The sequence below is a fragment of the Sander lucioperca genome, chromosome 12, assembly GCF_008315115.2.
Source record: "Sander lucioperca isolate FBNREF2018 chromosome 12, SLUC_FBN_1.2, whole genome shotgun sequence".
Classification (NCBI taxonomy): Eukaryota; Metazoa; Chordata; class Actinopteri; order Perciformes; family Percidae; genus Sander; species Sander lucioperca.
Genome location: NC_050184.1, coordinates 26,373,352 through 26,399,203, shown reverse-complemented (window position 1 = coordinate 26,399,203; position 25,852 = coordinate 26,373,352). Strand labels below are relative to the sequence as shown.

The following is a 25,852-nucleotide window of genomic DNA, read 5'->3' as shown; positions in this document are numbered from 1 at the left end:
GGTTGCGGTTGGGCCCATCAGTCTAATTGTCCAGCCAATGGAAGCAAAAACCCCAGAGGATGAATGCTGTAAAAAAGAATGTTGCATGTGTAAGAGTGTAAGAGTGTGTGAAAAGAAAAGGAAGAGGTGGGGCTAAAAACATGTTAGGTACTTTGATGGTCTTACAGTTGCAGTTAGACAGCTACTTACAGTCAGGCCCCATGGTTTGTCTAATTGAACTGAAACAAAACACAAGATGACAAGACTATACAATTACAATCTGCAACCACAAATCATTAGCACTAACACTGCAGCTCGGATGAGCCATACCACTGTCCTCACACGGAAAGAAAAACTGCATAGATGTCTGCACATTAGCAAAAGCATCCACATAGTAATTAGATATTTTGCTATAGAGATGCCTTTTAAATAATTAATCTGCTGTATTGCTGCCCTGCTGTGTTTCCCATTCCACTGCAGCACTAGCAGTGGGCAAACACTATCAGTCGACTCTCAGCCAACAGGAATAGAGATGTGTTCCCATAAACCCAAGCTAACTCATTTAGAAATTAGTGGTGCAAATTAATTTCATTTACTCTAAGCCATCGAGCTCAATTAGGGTGCAAAGAGTTTGAAACAAGCTCATCTCGAAGAAGATGCCCCCTGTAGATAAAAGCAAGCCAACTGCACCATAAATCAAAGCTTTCAGGTTCAAAACAACTCATAAAAAGGCCTGCAGTCTGTACAAGAGGCTCATATAGCCTAATCATGTGCAATCACATGAAGCAGGCCTGTTATTCACAGGAGAGGGTTGTTGAATTTGGGTGTGATTGTGTCAGGCTGTCAGTGCCCACTCATCCAGATTCTGGAGTGAGACTGGAACAGACGGGAGCTGTTCTTTCAGCACCACCGGGGACATGCAACAGCACACTCAGCTGTCTCATCCACACAGCGTAGGCTACTGGAGGGGAAAATCACCCAACTCACTTCGCCTTCCCTTTGTTACAATATTTTAAGATGAAGAGAAGTCTAGGTGAAAATGAGCCATAACATGCATCAAATCGAGGAAAAAAAGCATGCACATTATATGATATCACCTGAAAATAGTAGATTTTTGTTAAACTATTTGATCTTTTCCCTGTGATAAAATGCTTTTTGTTGTTACTACTTATATGGAATTTCTGTTCTCATCTGCTTCCCGGTTGCCTACTGGGTGGGTAGCAATGAGGCGAAACACTTTCACTCCTCCCTAAAAAGCGGAGCAGCTTGCACACACTGTAGTCGTGAAAACACTATTGTAAAGCCACAAAACTATAGCTCACGCTCAAAGACTTGCCTGAAAGAGGCGTAGGATGTTGGCAACCATAATCGATACCGAGCTCGCGGAGGCTCCGATGACTCCCACTACTTTTTCAGGCTTGACAAACACCGGTGGCTCCCCATTAGTGCATCTCACGTCGGAGGTGTCCTTCGTGATCAGGGCTTGAACGAAAGTTAAAGATTGCTCCAGCGCGTAGGTATCCCTCGAACAAGTGTCCAGCACCCGGGCGCCTAAGGTGATGTTGGGTAAGAGAGTCTCGTCCTGGTTAATTTGGTCCAAAGCGAACATCATGGCCTCAAGCCGCTGGATGCCGTTCTCCTTCTTGAGGTCCCCGCACGGCGTGCCGTCGGCCCCTCTAGCGTGCACCGGGAAGAGTCCACCGAGGGTCAGGTGCCCCTCAGTCCGTATTGAGTGGGGCGCATAAGTCTCTTGAGGCAGCGCAAAATCTACCACAGTCCTCATGAGCCAAAACACTCTCCATATAGTGCTCAGCTTCACGCACAAACCAGCACCAGCCATGATCAACTTTTAGGAAAGATGGAGTCTACAATCCGCCGAAGATAGAACCAGAGAGGTGAAGAAGTTTGTTAAAACGAACCCATTCTTGTCAGCAAAGAGATTCAACAAGCTGGGCTGAAGAACCAAGACGCAGTAGATGGCTCAGACACACTGCGCCCATCGCTTTGCTGCCAGGAGTGAGCGATGCAGCTTGTTGAATCGTGAAGCTCCTGACGGTAATTTAGTTCCCTCGGAGAGAGAGAGGCTACATCCATTCGACAGAAAATATCAGCAAAAGAAGATGATCACCCGCCGCTGATGAACTGGCCTAATTTTGTCCATGTATATGCAGAATCCAAAGAGCGAAAGGCAATCTAAAGCGCCAATTCTACCAAATAATATTTGGTGAATTTTAAGGAATTAGCTCTCAAAATCAATACTTAGATACTTAATTGTTAGAACCGGCAGAAGTGGGTGACATTCTTCTTGCTCTGACCAACTCCACGGGAGCGCAGAGATGGCTCGGTCGGTGTGGTGTCTGTCTCCCAGGGGTGCATATCATCTCCACAGTCTCAAGAAAAAGAAGGAAAGAAAACGAGTAGTAGGCTATGCGCTCAAATGTGCGGTCACTGAGCAGAGGACTAAGAAACCTCCAGCTAATTAACGCCCCGGCTCTTTTTCGGTCTCCGCAACCGCTCGCATTTATACAAAATGAATGAGTCACAGCGAGGGATTCACTGTGTGCGCCGACTTTTCAGCCCCCTTTCCCTGCGAGACGTCATTCAGCTGGCTAGAAGAAAAAAAGAGTAACCTAGCATCACTTCATGGCAAGGTTTTCAGGAAGTTGTCTTCAGACAGTTCAACGAGAAGGGAAACAAGGCGAGCAAATGCACTTATAGACTTGAATCGTAAGACAATTGTTCCTTTGAGTGTCTCTCAGTGCGCATTCCTTATCTCTTTCTCTCTATATACCTCTCCCCCCACCCCCCTTTATCCCACACAACACACACAAACAGGCAACAGTATGAGAGTGTTTTTTTCCTCTTTTCTTTTGATGTTTGCGGTGGGAGGCATGAAACAGATCTGTGGCATTATGAAAACACAGCAGTAGGTATGGAAGGCTGTACCCGCCGACTAAAAAGTGTTTTTCCTGAAATAGTTTGCATTCATTACTGATGCACCTTTAAAACGGGGGACAGAGAGAGAGAGAGAGAGAGAGAGAGAGAGAGAGAGAGAGAGAGAGAGAGAGAGAGAGAGAGAGAGAGAGGAAGAGAACAGACACGTTTGGAGGGGTCCAGGCTGGTCTCCCAGGCAACCCTTCTTCAGAAGACACTCCGGATTCATCCTGTGTACGCACGCACACGCACACACACACACCTCATGCTGGCACACACGCTGGCACACAAACTGGTGAGAATTAACCACACCTTTAGGAACAAGCAGCCCTCACATCTGCCTAACAAAACACTATCATCACCAAACTATTTAATTGCACAGACGGTGCTTTTACAAACAAGCAGATTATGATAATTTGCTTTTAGTGGGCATGCATTAGCCAGGGACTCACTTGGCAATTTGTGGCATTAATTAAAAAAGGTAGTTTGTGTAATTCAAATCTCATATTAAAAAGATTTTATTGTTAGGCTCGACTATTGACTGCTGTATTCATTCAGTGGGTTTCAGTGTGAGAAAATGTGTCGACTGAGCACTCTGTAGATACATAATTCATGTATAGGCCGTCGTTTTCAAGTAACCTTAAAAACTGACCACTTCTAAACCAGCCACCACACACCCAAAAATGGCATCCACATGGCTGCTGTTGAGAAATCACAGCAGCACCTTGGGAAACAACAAACCGGAAACAATGAATGGATTATAGGACGAGTCAGCTAAGTTGCTTGATCATTGAGTAATAAACAGCCTCGGAGAGTTGCTTTATCGTGAAAATGATTACGAGGCATAGAATCCCATTTTATGAACATGTTCGTTCCATTCGTTTCTGTTCAATTAAAAGTTTAGAAAAGGCGATGCAGCTCTAATTGAAACATGTCCTATTGACATTACAGGCTTGGATGGACACATTTCTAATTAATTAAATTGAATAGATATTAATTCAAGCCTAATCCTGCCATGTAGTGTATTTATCTCCATTAGCTGCACTGATTTTGCATGAATATCTTTAAGAGGCAAATCATGCATGTCCAACTCCAAGCATGTCAATGTGATTTTGGGTGCACAAGTTGCACGTCAAGGCCAACATTCATGAGCTGCACCAAAAATACATTTAAGGACGCTGTGTGGGAACTGCTGGGAAGAGACTGCTGAGAAAAGAAATGAGGGATGTGAGACAGGGTGGGGGCAGATGGCCTCCTCCGCTGTCAGGACACTGAGACAGGCAGACAGGCCTGGAAAAAATGCTGCAACAGCCCCTACAAATGACACCCTGAGAGACTGGTGTTGCTACGCACGACACTAATTCCACTGCTCGGAGTCTACGGTGAGAGCCTGACTCCCACTTACACTGTCAACGAAAAAGGTTACTTTTGAAAAATGGGGCCCTCACCGTGATTTAATTCACTGACTAACCCCAGGAAGAGGGGTCTTTTCCCTCGGGGAGGCTGTTTGATTTAGACTTAGATTGCACTTTGGTTTGGATCTTCTCTCTTTCTTCTTCCTCATTTTCACACAGACACAGTCTGTGAACACAAACTCAGATAAATTCTATTTCACCATGGGATGAAGTAGGAAGCAACAAGCAAGGAGGGGAGTGAATGTATCCTAGAAGAGGTTTATGTTCAATGTTCAATATACAGTATATCTGACCAAACAAACAAACACAGCCACGGTTTCCATATGCCAGGGGTGCACTACATTTCAATGCATCCCACTAGATAAATGATGGGCTCCTATGAAAGAACAGAGCTTTTGTTTTAAGCATTCAATAACATGTCTGCTCGATGCAGTCTTCTTCAAGTCAATTACAGGGCTGGCACTGTGTGCTCCTTTAAAGAATGAAGAATCAAAGAACAATAAAAAGTCAACCTTCAGGACAAAAGACAATAAGGGCTGACACTAGGCACAATAAGGGCTGACACTAGGCACAATGAGGTCTGTCTGTCAAATTAATTAACCTGGAAACCTGTTTAATTCCCAGACTCAAATGAAAGTGCCGTCGTATCCACAGGAAAGAAATAACTCCAGAGCGGGAGGTAATTGCATGTCGAGGTGATTTGTTCGAAAGCAAGCAGGCCACCGGCCCCGTTTGGAGTCATGCATATTCTGTGAGGGGTGAGGTGTTAATGTTAGATCAATGTAGGGGCAATGTTAGATTAGCAACATGAAGGTCACTGAGCTGCATGTCTCATTTTGCACCATCTGCTTTGGAATAATAAAATCAAGCTATCTACGCTTTTCTTCATCACTGTAAGCAGATATTGTAATCCTACAGGCATGCTGTATGGGAAGACAAATTCTTACCTCTTCTGCTGTTTATGCCAAAGACAAAGCAGGTGCACTGCAGCTAGGATGATAGAGTCTCCACGCTCTCAATTATGATTGTAATCCAATTCCCTTCTAATTATGTCCCTGTAAAGTTGCTGCTGTGAGCTCAGTACCCATTCACACTCTGAAATGTTAAAGATAGACAGATAATGCACAAGTGGCTACCGGAATACATAAATGCATGGGCAGCTTGGTAACAGGAAGTTTTTCTCCCCGGGCTTTCTTTAAAACTCATGTGTTATATGGCGATAAGTCTGCTTCAATGGTACACAGAGACGTGGCTTTTAAGACGAGCAAAAAGTTAAAGTGAGAAAAAGGAAAGCTAAAGGAATATTAACTGAGGACTGCTGCAGGGTTCTTGCAGGTTTGAATAAGTCAAATGTAAGACCTTTTTAAGACATTTTAACCATAAAGATTGAAATTTAAGACATACACGACGCATTACCAAAAAAATATTCAAATCAAATAAATTCTGAAAAAAATAATTTTATTTCAATGAATTCAGTCATTGAAAAAGCATTAATTTAATTTACAGATGCAATCACATTAGTAACCTTTCACACCCAACAACGTGCCAAATGCCCAAAACCTTAGGCCCAAAATGATAGGCTAGGCTAAAACAATCTTACTTGGAGGACGACAGCAGGGGTGAGGCACAAAACTGGCTAATTGGCCGAGTCTGCTGAAGGCATTTTGCGGCTAGCTGGTGTTTCTCTGCTCTGGCGTGTGACTCCAGCGCCTTCACACCCAGAGTCCCTAATTGAATATTTTTTTTACAAAGTTTGGGGTACCGCTTGTAACCAAGAGCGGAAATCGCTGTGATCCAGCCATGTCTCTTGCCAAACTTTAACAAACTCTGAGGAGACGCAGACGTATTTCGCGGGCAGGTATTGCATTTATCACGAGATTTGTAGTTTTATCACCGCGTACGTACCAACACCAATATCCCCCAGAAAGAACTACAACACACCGAACCAACGTTCTGAGGGCAGCGTTCTCCTGGTTTTGTTACAGAGCAAAGACTCTAGAGCTCCACTTTGTAGGCTACGACTCGATACTTTTTCTTTCTGCGGCCAGCGTTTCTGGAAATGAACGAGGGTAAAACTTTTTTTAGACCTGACTAAATGAAATTTAAGACCTCGGATGAAAATCTGTCCGTTTTTAAGACGTTTTAAGGCCTTAAATTTAAAGTTCAGAATTTTAGACTTTTTAAGACCCCGCAGGAACCCTGTGCTGCCGTTTTTCTTTCTTACAGACGCTACAAGTATGTCCTCCTGCCTGGATAATGATGAGAGGTATTATACAGCATATGGCAGTAATGGACCCATAGGTGCCGACCTCCCACCCACACAGTCCTGGAATCTTCCAGAAACCCTATTAGTGGGGTGACTGGGCCTTTGTTTTGATGGCTAACCGGATGATCCACTGGATTTATGTGATAAGTGGGTGCAGCTGTGTTAGTTAGCCAGGAGGACTTCAGCCACAAATTTGATTGTGATAGCAAATGCCTCTCGTCTTTTCTCTGTTAATTAGCTGACCTTTTTTTAGAGTAGCTCTCTAAATTTATTTTATCACAAGTGTCTTTATGGTACACTGTGATGGAGGAGATTTTATCCACGTCTTTGTGAATGACTCATAACCACCGTGTGTGTTTGTGTGTGGGCGGAGGGGTGATGTGACGTGTCAGCGTGACAATAGAAAGACAGGTACAGATGACCACCTTTCATAACTGTTTATCTGCCAAAAAAAGAAAAGAAACCAATATAAAAATAGTGCATTAGCTCCAATAAATTAAGTATGTTGCCATTGCAAATAATTGTTTTGTTGGTAACATTTTACAATAGGATACAGTTACCAAGAAACTAGTGAGGAATGAATCGGGAACTAAATGATTTGAAAATATATAAGTAGTTATAATTACTTACATTATAGTTACTATTTCCATGCCCTCTCAAGTAAAGTGGTGAATTATATAGTTGTGTTTCTTTACGTCATGATTTATTTGTTTTTCTGTTTTTGTGTCCCCTCAAGTGAAGTAAACCATTATCCTTTTTACTGGGAATCCACGGTTAGTTCCTTCACAACACAGACAGAATTCAGGACAAACATAAAAAACCTGCACTGTGATAAACAAAGGGGACGTTTTCTCAGTACAATGTGTGCAGCTGAAGAGTTTTGATTAATTGATTTCTGTCTCTGTGTTAAAACATTGCTCAGAAATATAGAGCATTTTGTTCAAGTACAGACTGTAGCTCCAAATACATTGCAGCTACAGTATGCACTGGTGATGTGACACAAAGGAGAGCTACACTGACAAGAGGCACAAGTGCCAAGTGTCAGCGTGGTTAAACTGACCAATTTGGGCAGATTAAAACAATCTTGATTTTAATGAGGACACTAACACAGAGACACTGCACATATTGGAGATGGACATCATAACCTCATCATCCCTTTTCACTTTGGCAGGCAAGCCTCCTAGTCTGTTATTGATTTCAATTTACGTGCTGGCAGCTGGTCACATGCCACCACAGTGACATAGCGGTTGACGTAGTTGCATTGTGCAAGCCTCACATTAAAGTATTTTATTTCTCTAAAATGCTCATTGTATCACTGCAACGCAAATGAGCCCATTCGTCCATTTTTCACGTGAACTTTACACTTGAAAAGTGTTAAAAAGTGTGTGGGTAAAATATGCCTATGCTGCTTGAATTAACCGCAGTGCTGTTTGTGTTGCAAATAACAAATTTTCTTCATCTTACACAGCTCATTACCATATGGAGCTGCTAGTGAGGACTGCGGTGGAGGGCAGGCCTACTTATTTCAGATAAGTGCCCCTGCAGTCTATACCAGAGTATGAAAAGCATTCACAAAAGGTACACGCACGCACACACACACACACACACACACACACACACACACACACACACACACACACACACACACACACACACACACATTTTGAACAGCCTGACTGCTTGCCGCTGCGCAATTCATCATGCACATGAATTAAATTCTCTCACTCATTAGGTGGAAATTACAAAATACCGCACATAGCTATCACATAACGTGGAACAATAAATCACCACCTTTATGTATAAAAGCCATCCACTTGAATTGACACTTATGGCCGCTGCCTCATACACTGTACTGTATGTCACCTCCTTAAGCTGGAGGCCGTACTCAATTAAAAGAGGTTCAAGTTAAACTGCTTCCCATTTCAACTATATGCAAGCCTGAGGAGCATGCAGTCTGACAGTAATCCCCTAGGTTTATCGGTTCAGTGAGCTCAGTGCTTCCACGGTCCCCTAGTATCCCTCGTGCCTCTCAGCCACGGTCTGTATCCCTTTGGGCTCCCCATGGCCCAGTGCTCCCCTAGGAGCACAGTGGCTGGAACTGTGGGTCACAAAAGCTGCCGTTTCCCCAGGGCCGCCTCACTGTCGGCACACTGGGTGCCTTTTTGAGTGTTCCCAGCTGATCTCTTGCATATAGAGGGAGAGTCAAGGTGAGGAAATGCATATATTCATACCTATTTGGTTTATAGTCATGGCTTGTTTTGGATGCACTATGGAGTCACGGTCAAATCAGGGTGCCTGTCCCTAAGTGACATCTCCTGCTGAGAAATCACTGCTCAAAGTGAAAGAGAGCAACATAGAGCACTCTGTGTTTACAGAGTTTGGAGGGAGGAATGATTGTGTATTGTAGAATTTAATGGGTGCCCGACAGTATCGAGTGAAAGTGAGTCCTGTCGACACAGGGCACAGCACAATACAGACAGAGCAGAATGGGCCTTCTTATGGTTGCTCGGGGATTGAATAAAGCCCAGTTCATTTGCTACATATCACGTTTTGTAACATGATTTCCGACAATTCCTCATATTTCATCCGTGGAGCAGGCAATGGGTGTTTTATATCCCTCCTATTTCCTCCACCTTTCAGCTCGCTTTAAGCTCCTCCATGTCATGATGGTGGGTTTTTTCCCCTTTTGGAATTTCTCCCTTTTGGCTTTCAAGCTGAAAATCAAATCTATAAATCAAAGGCAATGGGAGAAAGACACGGGGACTGAAGGGCATTTAAATCCTTTCAGAGTTCCCAAAGCTTCAGAGAGTGAAATAAACAGGAAATTAAAATGGAGCTGGAAATGGTAGCAATCCCTCTTTTCTGGGGATTGAAACCAGGTTTATTTCTTTATGCTTCTTCCTGCTTTATATTCTGCTCTGTTGGGAATGAATCCTCCTCTCCCTTATTAATTTCATTGAAAAAGGAAAGGAATTATAGTCTTTGAGAACACTAAAAATGCCAAAAAAATCACAACTGATTCTTTTCGCTTAGATTTATTTTAGTTTTTTTTGTATTCTGTCACCAAAAGAAGACACCATGCTTAATGTGCAAAAACCTTCCAGTGCCAAGGTGCTCTTAAATTGTTTCCCATATGGGCTGAGTCTTTCTACTGTATGTCATCATCAGCTTGAACATCCCCTACAACTGTGTCTGCTCACCTGGCTGTGTGTTTTACTGAAATACTGCTGCTGAACAAAGTTGTTGGCTGACCTTCAGATTGAATTTACTGTAATTTGCATACAAGCATATGATAAGACAAGGTGCAGCCACCACTGAGAAAACTAATGTGTTCACACTTGACAAGCACTGACCACAAGCATGAGTGAGTGATAGCTCAAACCTGTGAGAGTCTATAGTGTCTGTGAGGCTGTACCTGGGCACAGCAGTTCTTTTAGCTTAATGTAAATATACTCACAATAACAATGTTAACATGCTGATAATTTTTTACATACATGCAAAAAATGCATGCTAACTTTGGCTTATTAGCACTAAACACAAACTACAGCTGAGGCTGATTAGAATGTCAGAATTAGTTAAGCAGGCATTTGGTCATAAACCAAGTAGTCTATATCCACGACGTTCCACTTCCGGGATTGCTCTGGTGCCGACGGAAATTCCGCCGGATGTCACTCTTTTTGGCCGGATGTCCATTACCTTCCACTTTCTTTGTGTTGTAATTTTAAACTCTGATCGATTTATGAGGACTATGGTTAACTGCTCCTCAGATCTCTGCAGGGTAAATCCAGCCAGCTAGCTAGACGATCTGTCCAATCTGAGTTTTCTGTTGCACAACTAAAACAACCTTTGAACGTACATGTTCCACTAAAACAAGTTCTTTCCCGAGGCTATTTTGCAGTGGCACCATGGCTCCGTCTGGCGCTTAGCAACGCCCAAGACGATTGGCTTAAAGAAATGCCAATACACCAGAGCACGTTTTTCGCCTATCCTGTATCTGTATTCATGGCAATCCATCCAATAGTTGTTGAGACATTCACTTAAAACTAGGATTGGGCATCGAGAACCGATTCCTACTTCCGTTTCAAAAATTACGATTACATCAGAATCGTTTCTTTATTGGAATCATTTGGAAACGTTTAGAGGATTTGGTTTCAAATCCGATCATTGCTTCCCAATTTAACATGCTCAAGTTTTGGTTTCCAAAGCGACCAGGCGCTTGTTGTGTTGCAGCCTTGGAGCACAGTAAGCAGCGCTTTAGTCTGGCTTTATTTTACATTGAAAAAGCTGTAAAACTGCAAACCACCAATGAATCAAAATAAAGCTTTCCTCTTATTTGTGAAAATAGGCATGTGAACCGTTTCAACTCCACCCCTCAAAGAATCGGAATCGATAAGAACCGGAATCGAAAGGAAGAATCGGAATTGGAATCAGAATTGTTAAAATCAGAACGATGCCCAACCCTACTTAAAACCATAAATGTCAACCACATGGTGGTGCTAGAGCAAATGTCAGGGGATCACCAGAGTAAGTGGAATACATTGTCTGGGAACCATGAATAGCTGTATAAAATTTCATGACAATCCATCCAATAGTTGTTGAGATATTTCAGTCTGGACCAAAGTGATGGACCAACTGATTTTGCCTCCCTAGAGCCATGCCGCTAGCGTGGCTAGAAATGACACGACTCAAAGTCGAGTTACCTTTAGACTTTGCACTTCTATCCAAGCATCTGAAGTCCAGAGTCCTATGAGTTTTATTTTTCCTCTCAGAAAGGCGTTACATTGAATCCACTGGCACATTTAGTTGAGTGACACATTTAGATGAAAAAGAGAAGCTATCACAGGAAAACATTATGAGACATGTAATTCTTGACAGCCTCTTCGCAGAATTGTAATGAAATCTGAGCCTAATGCCTACACATACATCACACTTTCTTTGATCACCTACTGTATGTAATACTATTGATTAACATCCTAGATCTTTTCACATTATTTCAGGACTAGTGTTGATATTGACCATTATTTTCAGCACAGTTTTTTAATCAAAGACGAGAGCCAGGGGCCCAGCGCTGCACAAATACAAATAGATTTACTGCTCGTGGTGCATAGATCAATATTTTCTTTCTTCATTGTCTTGAGTTGATGTGTGAAGGAGAAATCTGAAACTCAAACATAATCACATCAAAATGACTGTTGTATGAAAAATGATACGCCTGGTCCTTTTCTTCAATAGACTCCTATACAATAAATTGAACACCATCAAACTGAAGTTATAAATCACAGCACTCTGAGGCAAAGGCAGGAATGAGAGGCATGCTTTCTTTTTAAGTGGAGGCTTACAATTGAACCTCAGGCACTAGAGTCCATAAATCGCAGCATCAATTATTAACCCAAATCTGTTTTAATGTGCCAAAAGAAACCCCAGTGGGCCAGCTAATGCAACTAGCAGGAAACAAGGAGAACAGATAAAATGACTAGTGTGCCCAGTGTCGGCCCCTTTTTACGTCGGGCCTAGTCTAGAGTGCAGGAAACCCATCCTGTCGGACTTTAGGGACCATCAGGAGCCATATTAGCAGCTAAATAACAGAGAATTCCATTCATTTGAGAGTGGAAATATGCTGGTAGATTGAGCCTTGAGGACATAATTGATGAAGGCCTCAGAGACACGATGGTGCACAAGGGAGATGCCGGGTCCAGCAAAGCAACTACATCCCCTGTTCGCTCTCCGGATGCTTTTAGAAACAATGTGTGTCTAAGTTCACGAGGTGATACAAGTGATTTGAAGGTGCACTGAAAGTAAACAGCAAACCATTAGGAGACGACCTCAGCAATCACAACGTAGCTGCAGGGATGTAGATATATCATGATCACAGGCTGAGACCAAAAGCAAATAGAAATGTATTCCCTTCAGAGTCAGTCACATTTTCTGCGTGGATCATTTTGCAGTAAATGTTGTTTCAGCGTTTTATTAACCTGTTCATGACGCTTGCATGCAGCAGTACACTGAATGCAAAACATCTACAGGGCTTAAAGTATTCTGGCACAGCTTTAGTTGAGAAAGGAGTTAAAAACAGATGGCGCTGGGCATTTATAGAGGACAAGAGGAAAAGAGTGGAGACGGGGAGCCGTTTAGCACTTAGTGCCTCAAAATAAGGGAGCCGGGTCCTTGCTTCTGCAGCGCATGTTCAAGGAAGATACTGTACGGCAGCAGCAGTAAGAAAGTGCTTGCTAGTCATTAGATGCTAGTCACAAAGCTTCAATCCGTGCACTCTGTCATACGAGTTTATCTGTGTTTTTTGCCCCCAACGGCTCCTGGCAGCACTGCTGGTTATGGTTAGGGTCAGGGTTAGGGTTAAGGTTAGGTGCCTTGGAGGCAGCGGTCGCAGCGCTGCCTGGAAGGAGCCGTTGGGGGCAAAAAACACCATCGAGCGTCATACGAGTATGTTACCGGCAACAACAGCTACCGCTGCGACTGCGACAAACAATCCGTGTGTGCACGTTCATAGAGGAATATGATATGTCATTAACGATGGCCACTGTGTAAAAGCTATCTGAAGCCCAAATTGCCTTGACAAAGCTGTCTGTTTGGAATCAGCATGGCAGTTATTTAAAAATAACGGCCTTGTACCAGAGTTTAGACGTCTAGCTAGCTATATGAAATGCTAAACAATGCAAAGTTTTTAATAAATGTACATGAAGCAACTAATGTCAACATGGACACAATCATTAATGTACTAATTTGCTTTTTTGATGATGACCTGGCCAAAGTAACAACACAACATCTAGAAAGTTTGGTTTTCACAATGATTCATTGTAGGATTATGATGAATCTCCATTGACTCTTAATTTAACATATGGTTGGAAGAAGTAAAAATTGAACTTTTTACTTCTTAAAAAATATGACTTTTATTAATGTGTAATGTAAGAAGGACTTTAACTATTTTGCCAGTCAAATTAACTTTAATGAGTGCATCCAAAAAAGGTTTGAGGCTCAGGATTTCTTTTCACTTTAAGCGCTGCATCTAAAGAACACTCTTTGCGTGAAGGCTGTCGTGAGGAGAAATCAGGTAAACACCATTATCTTTTTTTATTAATCTCACTTATGAAATCCAATCATAAACGTAGATAAAAAAGAAACAGGTTAGTGAAAGCTGTTTAAGCTTCAAAAAGAACAAATTGTCCAAACTGAATACTGGAAGATATTTTTCCCTTTATCGCTTCAGGAAAAATCAAGTTGAGATACTGATGGCATTTTCCTTGCTTCCACTATTTATTATTTAATTATTCATCATTCATCAAAAGGTTGTTGATACGGGAGCAAGTTCTAATTTTGAAAAGTGGGTGCTTGCCAGCATGCAGCGAATCAAATGTTTTTGATTTCCACACATTCAAACATTGATGGTGCTAAATCTTCTGCTGCAACACATCAAGCCAGTCAGTCAGTGGTGGTTGTTCTTATTTATTTATGCAATCGGCTTTATTTCTACACACTGATCACTAGGGAGGCTCTCCAGGACGCGCTCAGATCTCTTCCTTCATCTGACAGAGGAGAGGAGGGGAGTGTTCGAGATGAACACTGAAGCTGTCTTATTAGTGCTTAACTCTCCTGCTCAGGCCGTCAGATTGACAGGAAAAAAAGAAAAAAGTGTTCATGCAGGCTGAGCCATAAACAGTGGCAGTGATAAATATCTGCTGTCACTTCCAACATGACTCACTTGTCTGAGTCTCAGCTTTACTGCACACAAAAGGAGGCTGGAGCAGAGCAACCATACACTGCTGCTAAATCTTTATCACATTACAGATAATAGATGCACTATGAAATAGCTTATATTACCAGGGAGTGAGTTGAAGCCGAACACAGTTCAGCACAAAATAGTGAATAATGAGCGTAATTCTATAAAAGCACACACAGGCATTGATACAGGAAAAAAGCCATACAAGCCCTCATTACTCTTCGAATGGATGGCCCATTCATGTTGTTTTATGTAGGCTTTGGTTTCTTCCTCCTGTCTTTGTCTTTAAAGTGGCCAATCCAGATCATGAGTAACAACTGACCTGCCTGTGAGTCAGAAAAGTTTTTGGGTTTTTGGTTTGCAGTGAAGGAGGTCAGTCCTGCAGAGAACGGAGCATTGACTTTGTTACACATCAATTCTGCAATATATAAATATTCATTGCAAGTGAAAGTGAAAGAAACATACAATTTGTTGAGCTCAATTGGCTCCCTGTGGAGTCTCGGGTTAATATGTTAAGACTGACCATGATCCATTAAATATTGTTTGGTAGTGTCCCAATTTTTCTGTCGTGTCTTATAACTAAGGTAAAGGACACACACAATATTTATACTCGTGGCAGCATATCTGACCTGTGTCCTTATAAATTTAAGACAGTGTTAGGGAAAGGAACCTTTGCCTATATAGGGGCAGTTCAGTGGAACAAGTTAGATCGTTATATTAAAGTCATTTCCAGCCTGAACTCTTAAAAAGAGTATCAAGGCCTGGTTACTAGAGAGGGTTGCGGAATAGATCAAAGGGCAAGTTACCATTTTTATTTTGACTTATTTAAGAAAATGTTTTTATGTTATGTCATTGATTATTATACACTCTGTGAATGCATTGTCTTGTCCTGATGTTATGTGTTGAGGACCACAATGGAAATAAGTCCTGGACTTTATTGTGTTTTTATCCTCGATTGTATTTGATGTCTTTTTATTCATATGTAAGGCATTCTTGATACAATTAAATGAATCAAATAAAAAAGTCCCGCATTGAAAATTTCTCAAAACTTTTTGCACAAATTTGTTTAAATCTGTGTCTCCTTTGCCAAGAAAATCCATCCACCTCACAGGTGTGGCATATCAAGATGCTGATTAAACAGCGTGATTATTACACCGGTGTGCCTTGGCTAGTCACAATAAAAGGCCACTACGAAATGTGCCGTTTTATCTTGAAAAAAGACATTTGTTAGGCCCTCTGAACTATGGATTGCACATGGCTACAGATATGCATTTTATGATAACACAGGATTCTCCTGTGAAGAGAATATTTGCTAGACGTCACTGGAGGGGAGCATTTGCTCAAATCAATTACGATGCGGGCTGCAGTCAGGTCAAAACCCTGCTGAGGATGACAAGCACACAGATGAGCTCTCTGAGACGGTTTCTGACAGTCTGTGCAGAAATTCTTTGATTGTGCAAACCAACTGTTGCAACAGCTGTCCGGGTGGCTGGTGAAAAAAAATCCTGAGCCTGAAACTTTTTTGGAAGGGGGGGGGGGGGGGCGACGACGTATAAACGTCCCAGACGTATTAACAAGGCCGTTATTTTTAAATAACTGCCATGCTGATTCCAAACAGACAGCTTTGTCAAGGCAGTTTGGGCTTCAGATAGCTTTTACACAGTGGCCAGCGTTAATGAGAAATCATGTTCCGCTATGAACGTGCACACACGGATTGTTTGTATCCTTCACTGACCGACTGTGTTTGTGGTATCACAAACACAGTTGGTCAGTGAAGGAGCAGTCGCAGCGGTAGCGGTAGCCGCCGTTGCCGGTAACTTACTCGTATGTGCACGGCCCAAAGTTTTGTGACTAGCATTACTGTCTATGCTAATAACTAGCAAGCACTTTCTTACCGCTGCTGCCGTACAGTATCTTCCTTGAACATGCGCTGCAGAAGCAAGGACCCGGCTCCCTTATTTTGAGGCACTAAGTGCTAAACGGCTTCCCGTCTCCACCCTTTTCCTCTTGTCCTATTAATGCCCAGCGCCATTTGTTTTTAACTCCTTTCTCAACTAAAGCTGTATCTACGTGCTCCAAGTTTGATAAACTTTGCCTCTATTTTTTTTAGCCGCGTTACCACAGAGACCACACCGCACTCTCGCTTTAAGGCAAAGACCCGCCCTACTTTGCAGCTGATTGGCTAGAACTCGTTTCATTGGTAGGTGGGAGTTCAATGATTGGCTAAATCCAGCGCATCAAAAACAAATCCCATGTGGATTTATTTACTTTTTCTAAAATAGTCATACCCAGCACCAGGCCTGAGTACTTAAGCCCTACGTTAGTTAGAGCTGCATTCCTCTCATATGATTGGTAGGTGAAATCAATTGACTCGAAAATAATAAACCGCATGCAAGTTCCCAATTTTATTTTATTTTTTTCCTCACAGCCGCACGCCGGAGATCCAGCACGGTGCCAAAATACTTTAAGCCCTGCATACAGGTGAAGAAGCAGGATGTGGAAGTACTGAGTTGGCGTGGTTACATGTGGTCTGCAGTTGTGAGGCCGGTGGATGTACTGCCAAATTCTCTGGAAGGAAATTGGAGACTGCTCATGGTAGTGAAATGAATTTTCAATTCACGGGCAACAGCTCTGGTGGACAATCCTGCAATGAGCATGCCAATAGCACGCTCCCTCAAAACTTCTGTGGCATTGCGTTGTGTGATAAAACGGCACATTTTGTAGTGGCCTTTTATTGTGACCATCCCAAGGCACACCTGTGTAATAATCACGCTGTCTAATCAGCATCTTGATATGCCACACCTGTCAGGGGGGATGGATTATCTTGGCAAAGGAGAATCTCACCAACACAGATTTAAACATTTGTGCTCAAATAAGCACAAGAAATAAGCCTTTTATGTGCATAGAAAAAGTCTTCTCGAAAAATAGAAAGCAAAAACTAAAGCGTTTAGGTTTTTGTTCGGTGTATTATTGGATTATTAGTGATGCATTAAGTAGCATTTTACTGTTGTAGTTGGTTGAGGTGGAGCTAATCTTAACTATTTTATATTGTGTTAACTAGTTTAAAGTGCCCATATTATGAAATAAAACACTTTTTCTGGGATTTGGGGTGTTATTTTGTGTCTCTGGTGCTTCCTCACGCATACAATCTTGGAAAAAAAAAAACTCCATGTTGTTTTGAGTGAGATACGGGTTTCTGAATGTGTCCTGCCTTCAGTCTCCGTGTGAGCTGTTCAAAATCTGCAGGGCTTTTTACGTCATTAGCTGAAACGAGGTGGCTAACCGTAGCATGCTGGCACTAGCATGCTAGCTCGTTCTGAATGGCAAAACACTGCTACAACACACACTAGTTCACCATAATCTACAAAAGAACTACTTACATGTCCCTGTTCTGCAGGTATTCCACGCAAAGTTGGAAGTGTGCCCTCCTTTAGAAGAAGTCTCCCAGCTAATCCTGCCTTGTACTACTGAAGTTGTAAAAACAAACAGCTAGCTAGATGATGATGATCCTTACCTAGCTACTGCGCATGTGCGACTGCCAACAAAGATGTTACAGCAGTGAGAGGTCTCACTCTGTAGCTAAAACAGAGACCTGAACACAGGGTGAAAAGAGGAGCTGCAGCAATGTGCAGTACAACAAAAATATGGTGTTTTTTGAAAATTAAACCATGTAAACCTATTCTGGTACAACCTCAAAATACAATTATGAACCTGAAAATGAGCATAATATGGCCACTTTAATAGCAATGCATCATATTTTATAAACTCATTGTATGTTCTGTATGTAAAATCTTAATCTGTAAAGTAACTATTAAGTTAAAGCTGTCAGATAAATGTAGTGGAGTAAAGAGCACAGTATTCCCCTCGAGTTTATAATCTCTAAAAAGGTGCTTTTATAAGCGTCTATCTTTGACCTGATTCACACCTGAGACTCTCACCTGTTGCTGTTGATAACTGATTCCTCCCACAGTCTAAACACCTGCAAATCAGGAGGATTAATGACACTAAATTGCCCATAGGTGTAAGTGTGACCTATTCTAAAAATCTGTAAATGCTCTGTTATAAATTAGCAGCCTGTCAAGGTTGTTTTTCTGCCTTTATATCCAGTGTATGCTGTGAAAGAATCTTCTGGCTCCTGAATAAGAATGATAAATTGATGACAATGAATGAATTCTGTGCATTTAGTTTCCTATTAATGCAGCAGCAGAATAAAAGACAGCATCCCTATTGTCGCAAATTACTGTCAAACTAAGATCAGTACAATAAAGTCTTTGAGCCTTTAAATTAGGCTACATTGCATTAGTTAGCATTAGCAGAAAGGGGGGTTCAAACTCAAAAAGAACAATAGTAAGCATGTCATCAACATGATCCATGACTAAACTGCTAGTAGTAGTTCATACTTTCTGATGAGGCCTATTTTAATAGGGTAATAAGCCAAAACATAATAATAACAGTAATAAGTAAGAACACTTTCTTGGTTACCAGGCTGTAAAACATTATTTTGGCTGATGCACATCCTACCTGCTTTGTCATATTAGCTCTTTTAAATTAATTTGCAAGACCCTTTCAATGGACCATTTGACCACTTACTTTCTGGAAAGAAAGAGCTAAATAATGCAAAATCAATTTATGACCCTTGTATTAACATTTACAACTCCAGACTTGATAGCTTATAATAGTGGACATGCGGTAACCTATAAAGTGAGAGACTTATGACCATGTGCAGTATTAATGACTTATTCCCTGCAGAAGTATGGATCTACATATATAACAAAAGGTCAGTAGAGATTTTTTTTTAACTTGCCGAGTCCTTTTTCCTGGAGCCCCAGCTAAATGAAGGATTAGTTGGTGCGTTTTGGCAATATAAGAACTCTATTAATAATCAATGTGCTTTATTTAAATCTTGTTTACTCGCAGCTATAAGCATGATTAATCTATATTTTGTTGTAAAAGATGCAGTGCTTTTTTCCACAGTATGTGCCAGATTAAGTTTACCTCTGGGTAAATTAGATTGACTACCTCTCATAAATGCCAGAAACACCGGGATTGAAGTGGGATTGGCAGCAGCCCTCAACAATTCCTCCATCTATATTTCCCAGCACAGCGACACGTGCAGAGCACATATGCTGTCAAACAGCCTTTGCAACAACAAAAATCTTAAGAATCCTCCAACCTGCACACAAACATTTCCTCTATTTCAATGCATCAAGCAGCATTGGAAACAGCATAATAGTCCTATAATCTTACAGCTTTTAAAAGGCTAATGTGAGCAATAAGCCACTTTGTTTGTTGAAAACTCACCAAGTGGCAAAAAAGCAGCTGCTATCTCTGCAGTCTCAAGGGGCTATAGTTAATTTTAGAAAGATAATCTCCTGCAATATGCTGAGGGATTAAGACGTTAAAAGTCCCAGCATGGGAAGACGATAAGGCTGTATAGTCATGGATTGCAAGAAGCATCCAGTGCATTTTAGGAACAGAGAAGTATGTTACTTATCATGCTATTTAGCATGCAGATCAGGAAAAACAAACACCAGTTGTTCAATGACATGTCTATGTAATTTGTGACCACCCCCTATGTGTGTGAGACGCAAATGATGATCGTGATGACGGCAGTTCATCTTTGGCTATTAGCATTGTCTCCCAAGGCTGTATTGCAGTTCTTTCTCAAGAGAATATCTGCAGGAGAGGAATGCCACGCTGAAGCAGGGGAAGTATACGGTCTATGGCTTTATCAATATCATTTGCATATGCAGGATAAAACTAATCATCATCAGGGGGTGGTTCTCCACCTGAGGCCCTTTCTTGTCCTTTCCAAGCAATCCTTCTCTTATTAAATAATCCCTTGACGATATTCACCTTGCCAGAGAGAACAAAGCACGCAGACACACGGTGTGCAGAGGGAGGGAACTCAACAGGGATGTTTGGACTCGGAATAAAAGTCTAATGTGATATAAAGAATAAAGACCTGAGCTAGGCTGAGCTGAATGTTGGGGTAGTGCAGAGCAGACCTGCTAGAATGCTGATTGGGTCTGGAAGTCGACCAAACAGCAAGTTCCAGGTGAATAATAATGGATTTGTGTGGATTTGCAGGAATCAGGTTCAAAGACTTGTCCTGGCCTGGCCACCCGCTTGCTTCTTGGGCAGCTGCCAAGGTTTTTAAACACCCAGCCAGGGGTAACTGTCGGGGTTCCCCTGTCGTTTCTCTACTGTGCTTGAACCCAACACATAACATACAGGGCAAAAAATACAACTAATGTACCTGAAGCAACCTGAGAATGGAGAAGCTATTCTACTGTTGGAGGGATTTGTGTCACATTAAAGGAATGCTGAGCAGAAAAGAACTGGGTTTCAAAGGATCCCTTAAGGCCCCTGCTCTGTGGAGACAACCTATTCCCTCTCACAGAGTCCTTTCAGTATAAGATAAGCAAATATACACTGGCAGACAAATGTGACATTTTCCTCATGCAGGAGCCGCTTAAGAGGAGGCTTCATAGGTGGGCAAGGCTGATAAGACGACAGCCGGGATTGGAGGGACTGAAAAACCAGCGTGAAACGGAAAACAGAAATCAGCAAGAGTGGGATTTCTCCCACCCTTTCATTTTCAAACATCCCTTATCCAAAGATCCACCAACAGGGAGAGGTTCAAGCAGTGGTGACCTGCCCACACTAGACCGGTGCTCCTCTTCATGCTTATTTCTTTATGGCAATGTCTACCTCAGGGGGCTGTTTGGCTGCCTTTTCTGGCTGAGGCTCATAAGAATCTCAACCTGTTTAGAGGCTATCAAATGGATTACAGACTCATTATCAACAGTGCTGTGTGGCCATAGAAGCCTGTTATTTACACCACATTTCTACTGTGTCAGCCACCAAAATCCATGGCAGGGGAGTGTCGAGGTGTGTGTTTTTTGTGTATGCGAGAGAGTAAAGTGCCTGCGCTAAAGGCAAGGCTGATCCGGTTTTACGCTGTGTCTCATTTCTGAAGTTGGAGCCAAGTGACTGGCCATTGAGTTTACCGACAAACTGAAAAAATGACCAGATATTACCACTTTCTTTTTCTGCTTTATTTTCCTTTTTACTGCCCTGACTGCAGTGTTGCACTAAACCCACATATCCATGGCGGCTGCAGAGTGCGATAGGTGTGGCATGTTGGTGTGACGTAATGCGATGTGAAGCTCTCTGGAGGTCTAGGCTCAGCGACGCCATACATGAGACAGTTTAACATCACTAGCCATTATGAATTTACCTGTGAAAGGTGACAGGAGAAGAAACTAGTATTATTCAGCTTGGAAATTACAGCATTGGCCAGAGTCTCTCTAAATCAGATTGATGATCCATTTTCCCTGCCCCGGGGCCACAGTAATGTAAGGGCCTGGGATCCACAGAGGCTGCACAGAGACAGATGGGACCTTGTCTGCTATGACCTTGCTGAGCTAATATTTCTCCCAGACCTTGTCTGTTGCCTCATCATTAAAGGTGCCATGGCTATTAACATTGGGGGAATACTTCAAAGACACTGTTTACTTGGACAGGACACAATCCGGGTGGAGAAAAATCACAGCACTAGAGTAACAAGGCAAAGAGTAATTGTTTGGCAAATGGGAAGAGTGCCATGTGTGTGCATGTGTTTTTACAGATGCCTGTACAGTCTTTGAAAGCCATGCTGTGCTATGCATATGCAGTATACTGTACAAGTATTTAGCTGCTCGTTTTCAAAATGCAAAGCAAATTATAAAGTTTATATATATATATATAAAAAAAATTGATAGTACAGCTGAAATAATTAGTCGACAAAAAATGTATCTGCAACTATTCTGATAACCAATTGATTGTTTCAGTGATTCTTCAAGGACAAAGGCCAAACTGAGAATGATCTACTTTTCTTTGTCATATATGAATATCTTTGGGGCTTTGGATTGTTGGTCTGATTAAACAAGTAATATGATGAGGCCTATACTTCAGTAATGCACCTTTCGGACCTCGAAATTAAACCCTCTCATGTAATATGGCTTAAACAAACGTCAACGTTAAACGCTGATGCAGTTTTAAATGTTTTATTACCACGGGTTTACAGACGTCTCTGCTGATTGAGTATCAGCTGTGATCGGAGTCGAGATACACCCACCAAATGAGAGAAAACATTCTCTCTCTCTCTCTCTCTCTCTCTCTCTCTCTCTCTCTCTCTCTCTCTCTCTCTCTCTCTCTCTCTCTCTCTCTCTCTCTCTCATCTCTCTCTCTCTCTCTCTCTCTCTCTCTCTCTCTCTCTCTCTCTCTCTCTCTCTCTCTCTCTCTCTCTCTCTCTCTCTCTCTCTCTCTCTCTCTCTCCGTTGTGTAATCTGGATGCTGCGTTTTTTGTTGCATTTGTTTTCTGGGTTTGTGTGCTTTTCTTTTTGCATCGTTTTATATTTGTAGCGCATTTATGTATTTGGTTGTGTGTGTGTATTTGCAGCGCATTTATGTATTTGGTTGTGTGTGTGTATTTGCAGTGCGTTTGCTGAATGCTGCGCATGTGTTGTCAAATTAATGAAGTTGTTTTTCTTTTTGCATCGCTTCTTTTTTCGGGGTTTGCGTGCTTTTCTTTTTGCATCGTTTTTTATTTGCAGTGCGTTTATGTAGTTGGTTGTGTTGTGTGCATTTGCAGCGCGTTTGCTGAATGCTGCACATGTGTTGTCAAATTAATGAAGTTGTTTTCTTAATTTGCTTGTGTTTTGTCTATTTGCGTGTGTTTGCTTAAGTTGCAGGGCGTCTGCCCCTGTCGGCCACCGTACAATTCAATTCATTGTAAGTCTAAAAAGTAAGGCATCCTACCCCCCGGTTAACTAAGAGCCATGTTTCCAATCAGTGACATCTGCTGACCAGTGTTTCCATGGTAACAATCAGTGACATCTGCTGCCCAATGGCACCAAATCATAAAAAAGAGGAAAACATGGCTCATAATTTTTCATTTGGTAGTAATGACAAAGGAGAGTTTTTAAGACACTGCAGTAACGTGTTGGAAATGTACACTAGTGAGGACATCGCCAGTCGTTTGACCAAGGAAACAGAAATCAGTCTGACTGAAGAGTTAGCAGAAGTACTGAGTCCTTCATGTCAAATTAATCTAAAGATAGTCAAGAACAAGACCACTTTGTGCAATGGATGAATTTAGAGTCTATCTGAAGTCTATTAGTTAGATCTAAGCCACAGTCAAAGTCTATCTTTCAGATACCGATCCCAGGTGTCAAGTATTGTGTCACGTATGTGTTTTTATTTCCCATTTTCATCATTCACGCCATTCACATTTGGCCTTCCCATGGCTGGATGTTAGCTACATGTTCAACATGGCAGTTCATTTTATATGTTTTCTTTAGCAGCAAAAGAATGACTTAACAGTCATTCTTTTGCTGCTTTGTGGGATTTCAAGCCTAAGAATAAATCCACTTACATTAGGAATGAATTGTGATGCAGGAGTCAGACTAGGAAATATGGTCTAGGAAGCAATCCAGCAGGTCACTGTTACTCAACGCCAGCCTTTAAGAGAGAGATAAGGAAATAATCAAAACAAAGAAGCGAGGGCCAACTTCAGCCAGACTGCACTGATAGATGGGCTCCTACTTTTATTCTTTGGAACCCCTTCCCTCTTATTTTCTCCAAACCAACCACCTCTCTTAGGTGATATGTGCTGGCTGATGGAAACTATTTAGTCTTTTATAACCTTTCTGCACAATAAAGCAAAATAACACCCTGCAAGCCCAAACTCCCTTATCTCTAGTTTCTTATCTCTCATTAGCTTTGGCCTGTGATGAGTGTTGAGGTTTTGCAGGGGGGGAATAATCTATTGAAATATGGGTTCATTTTGGATAGACTTTATCAGCAAAGCAATTTAAATTTTGATAATGAAGAACACTGTAAATCCCCCAAGTGCCCTTGTACCGCAGCGTACATACAGCACAACAGTACGCTTGGGAGGTAATCATTGTGTAATCACTCAAACAACACTGCACATCCAAGCCCCAGAGCCTGCAGCCACTCCCCAGGCAGACCAGCCCCTGATATTTGCTGGGCTTATGATTTGTTCTGGGATCTAAGCAATAAGTAAAGCCTCCTTGTGGCCTTGTAGCCAGATTGAATTGCAAAAAACATGTTGCACCTGATGCAGCTGCAACAGGAAGGAGAAGCAACACTGTCTGCATTCACTATCTGATGGCTGCAACCTTATTGAAAACCTGATAATGATATTTGGTGAGCTTAATGGTTGCCCTCTGCAGGCTACAATCAGTCTCACTCAATCCTGTTTTTGTACCCACCACCCTCCATCCCCCCCTTCTCTTTTTCATCTTCTGCCTCACTTTCACAGTATGCGGCTGACAGCGAGAGGCATGATATACGGCTGCTTCGCTCGGTTTTAAAACCCGCAGCACCACATCATTTTTTTCATTGCATTTTGTTTTCAAATAGAATTAGTGTCTGTGTTAGTGAATAATCAATGAGAATCACTGCAGGTGGTCAACACGTGCCTGTCCACTTGTGTTTATTCTATTCTATTATCCTCAGGTTCAGCTGGAGAACAGCTGTTAGGGATTAGGGTGTTAGGGATTAGGGTGCTCAACACACACTTCAGAAGGAAAGATGCTAATGTGACAGAGGCTTGAACCTGGACTTCGTCATTAAAGGAAAGTCTTTTTCCTCATTACACCCCCCGTTCCTTAATAGTAAATGTAAGATTCCAATACATGGTATATGTTCAGAGCTTCCCTATAACATGAAGGTGTAATGACCCAATTTGCCCACAGGGAACATTAAAGTTTCATCCATATGTTCTAATGGAGACAGTGTACATCTAAAGCCATCTATCTGCTGTTGTAGCTGACTTTTTACATTTTATTAGGAGTTCTTCCAGTGCAGACAATGCATCACTTCCTCTGAAATACCTAGAGGCTTTCAAGCTACATTGGCATTTTCATTCTAACACATTTGCAATAATTAACAGAGCTAACTTTTTTTATTGTGATTAATAATAGAGTAGAAGATAGTATTATTGAGCCACACATTAAACTGCACTCATTAAATTTACTTTCCTGAATGCACCAACTCAGACTACTAAAGTAGGTCTGTGGAAAGGTCAATGTGATCATTATATAATTTAGCTGGAGAACAATTATGACACAGTCTAATAAGACTAATTTCTAATGTGGTGTGAGAGTGACATCTCCTTCTCTGTGGAGCTAATTGTTAAAATGTGAAGATCCATTTCAGAGCCTGAATGTATGTAACTTGACCTGTTCCAAAATCCAATGCTGCTGAGGTAAAGTACACATTTAAGGTACTTGTTCCTTACTTGAATTATTATTATTTTTTGCTATTTTATATTTCTACTCCAATACATCTGAGGTTATATTTTTTTATACAGATTAAGATTTCATATAATAATAAATATATGATCATTTATAAAATACAATGCATTGTTAGAGATTAAACCAGTGTTTCTCAACCTTTTTGTCATGTGACCCCTTATTAAAAAGAAGTGTATAGTTGGGGCCCCTTGTCACG

General features: G+C 41.7%; 1 protein-coding gene across 3 annotated transcripts in view; it reads right to left on the bottom strand.

The window, feature by feature from the left end:
• Positions 1-25,852, bottom strand: part of LOC116062033 (metabotropic glutamate receptor 7-like) — a 111,077-nt gene that overhangs the window by 68,826 nt on the left and 16,399 nt on the right. The window contains exon 1 of one of the 3 annotated variants that reach the window (XM_031316485.2): positions 1,316-2,750. The exons of 1 other annotated variant lie outside the window; for it this stretch is intronic. In XM_031316485.2, coding sequence (XP_031172345.1) covers positions 1,316-1,819 — 504 coding nt within the window. In that variant the 5' untranslated portion in view covers positions 1,820-2,750. Of the gene's footprint in view, positions 1-1,315; positions 2,751-25,852 lie in introns of those variants that run through there. One more of the 3 variants, XM_031316486.2, reaches the window with a different exon arrangement.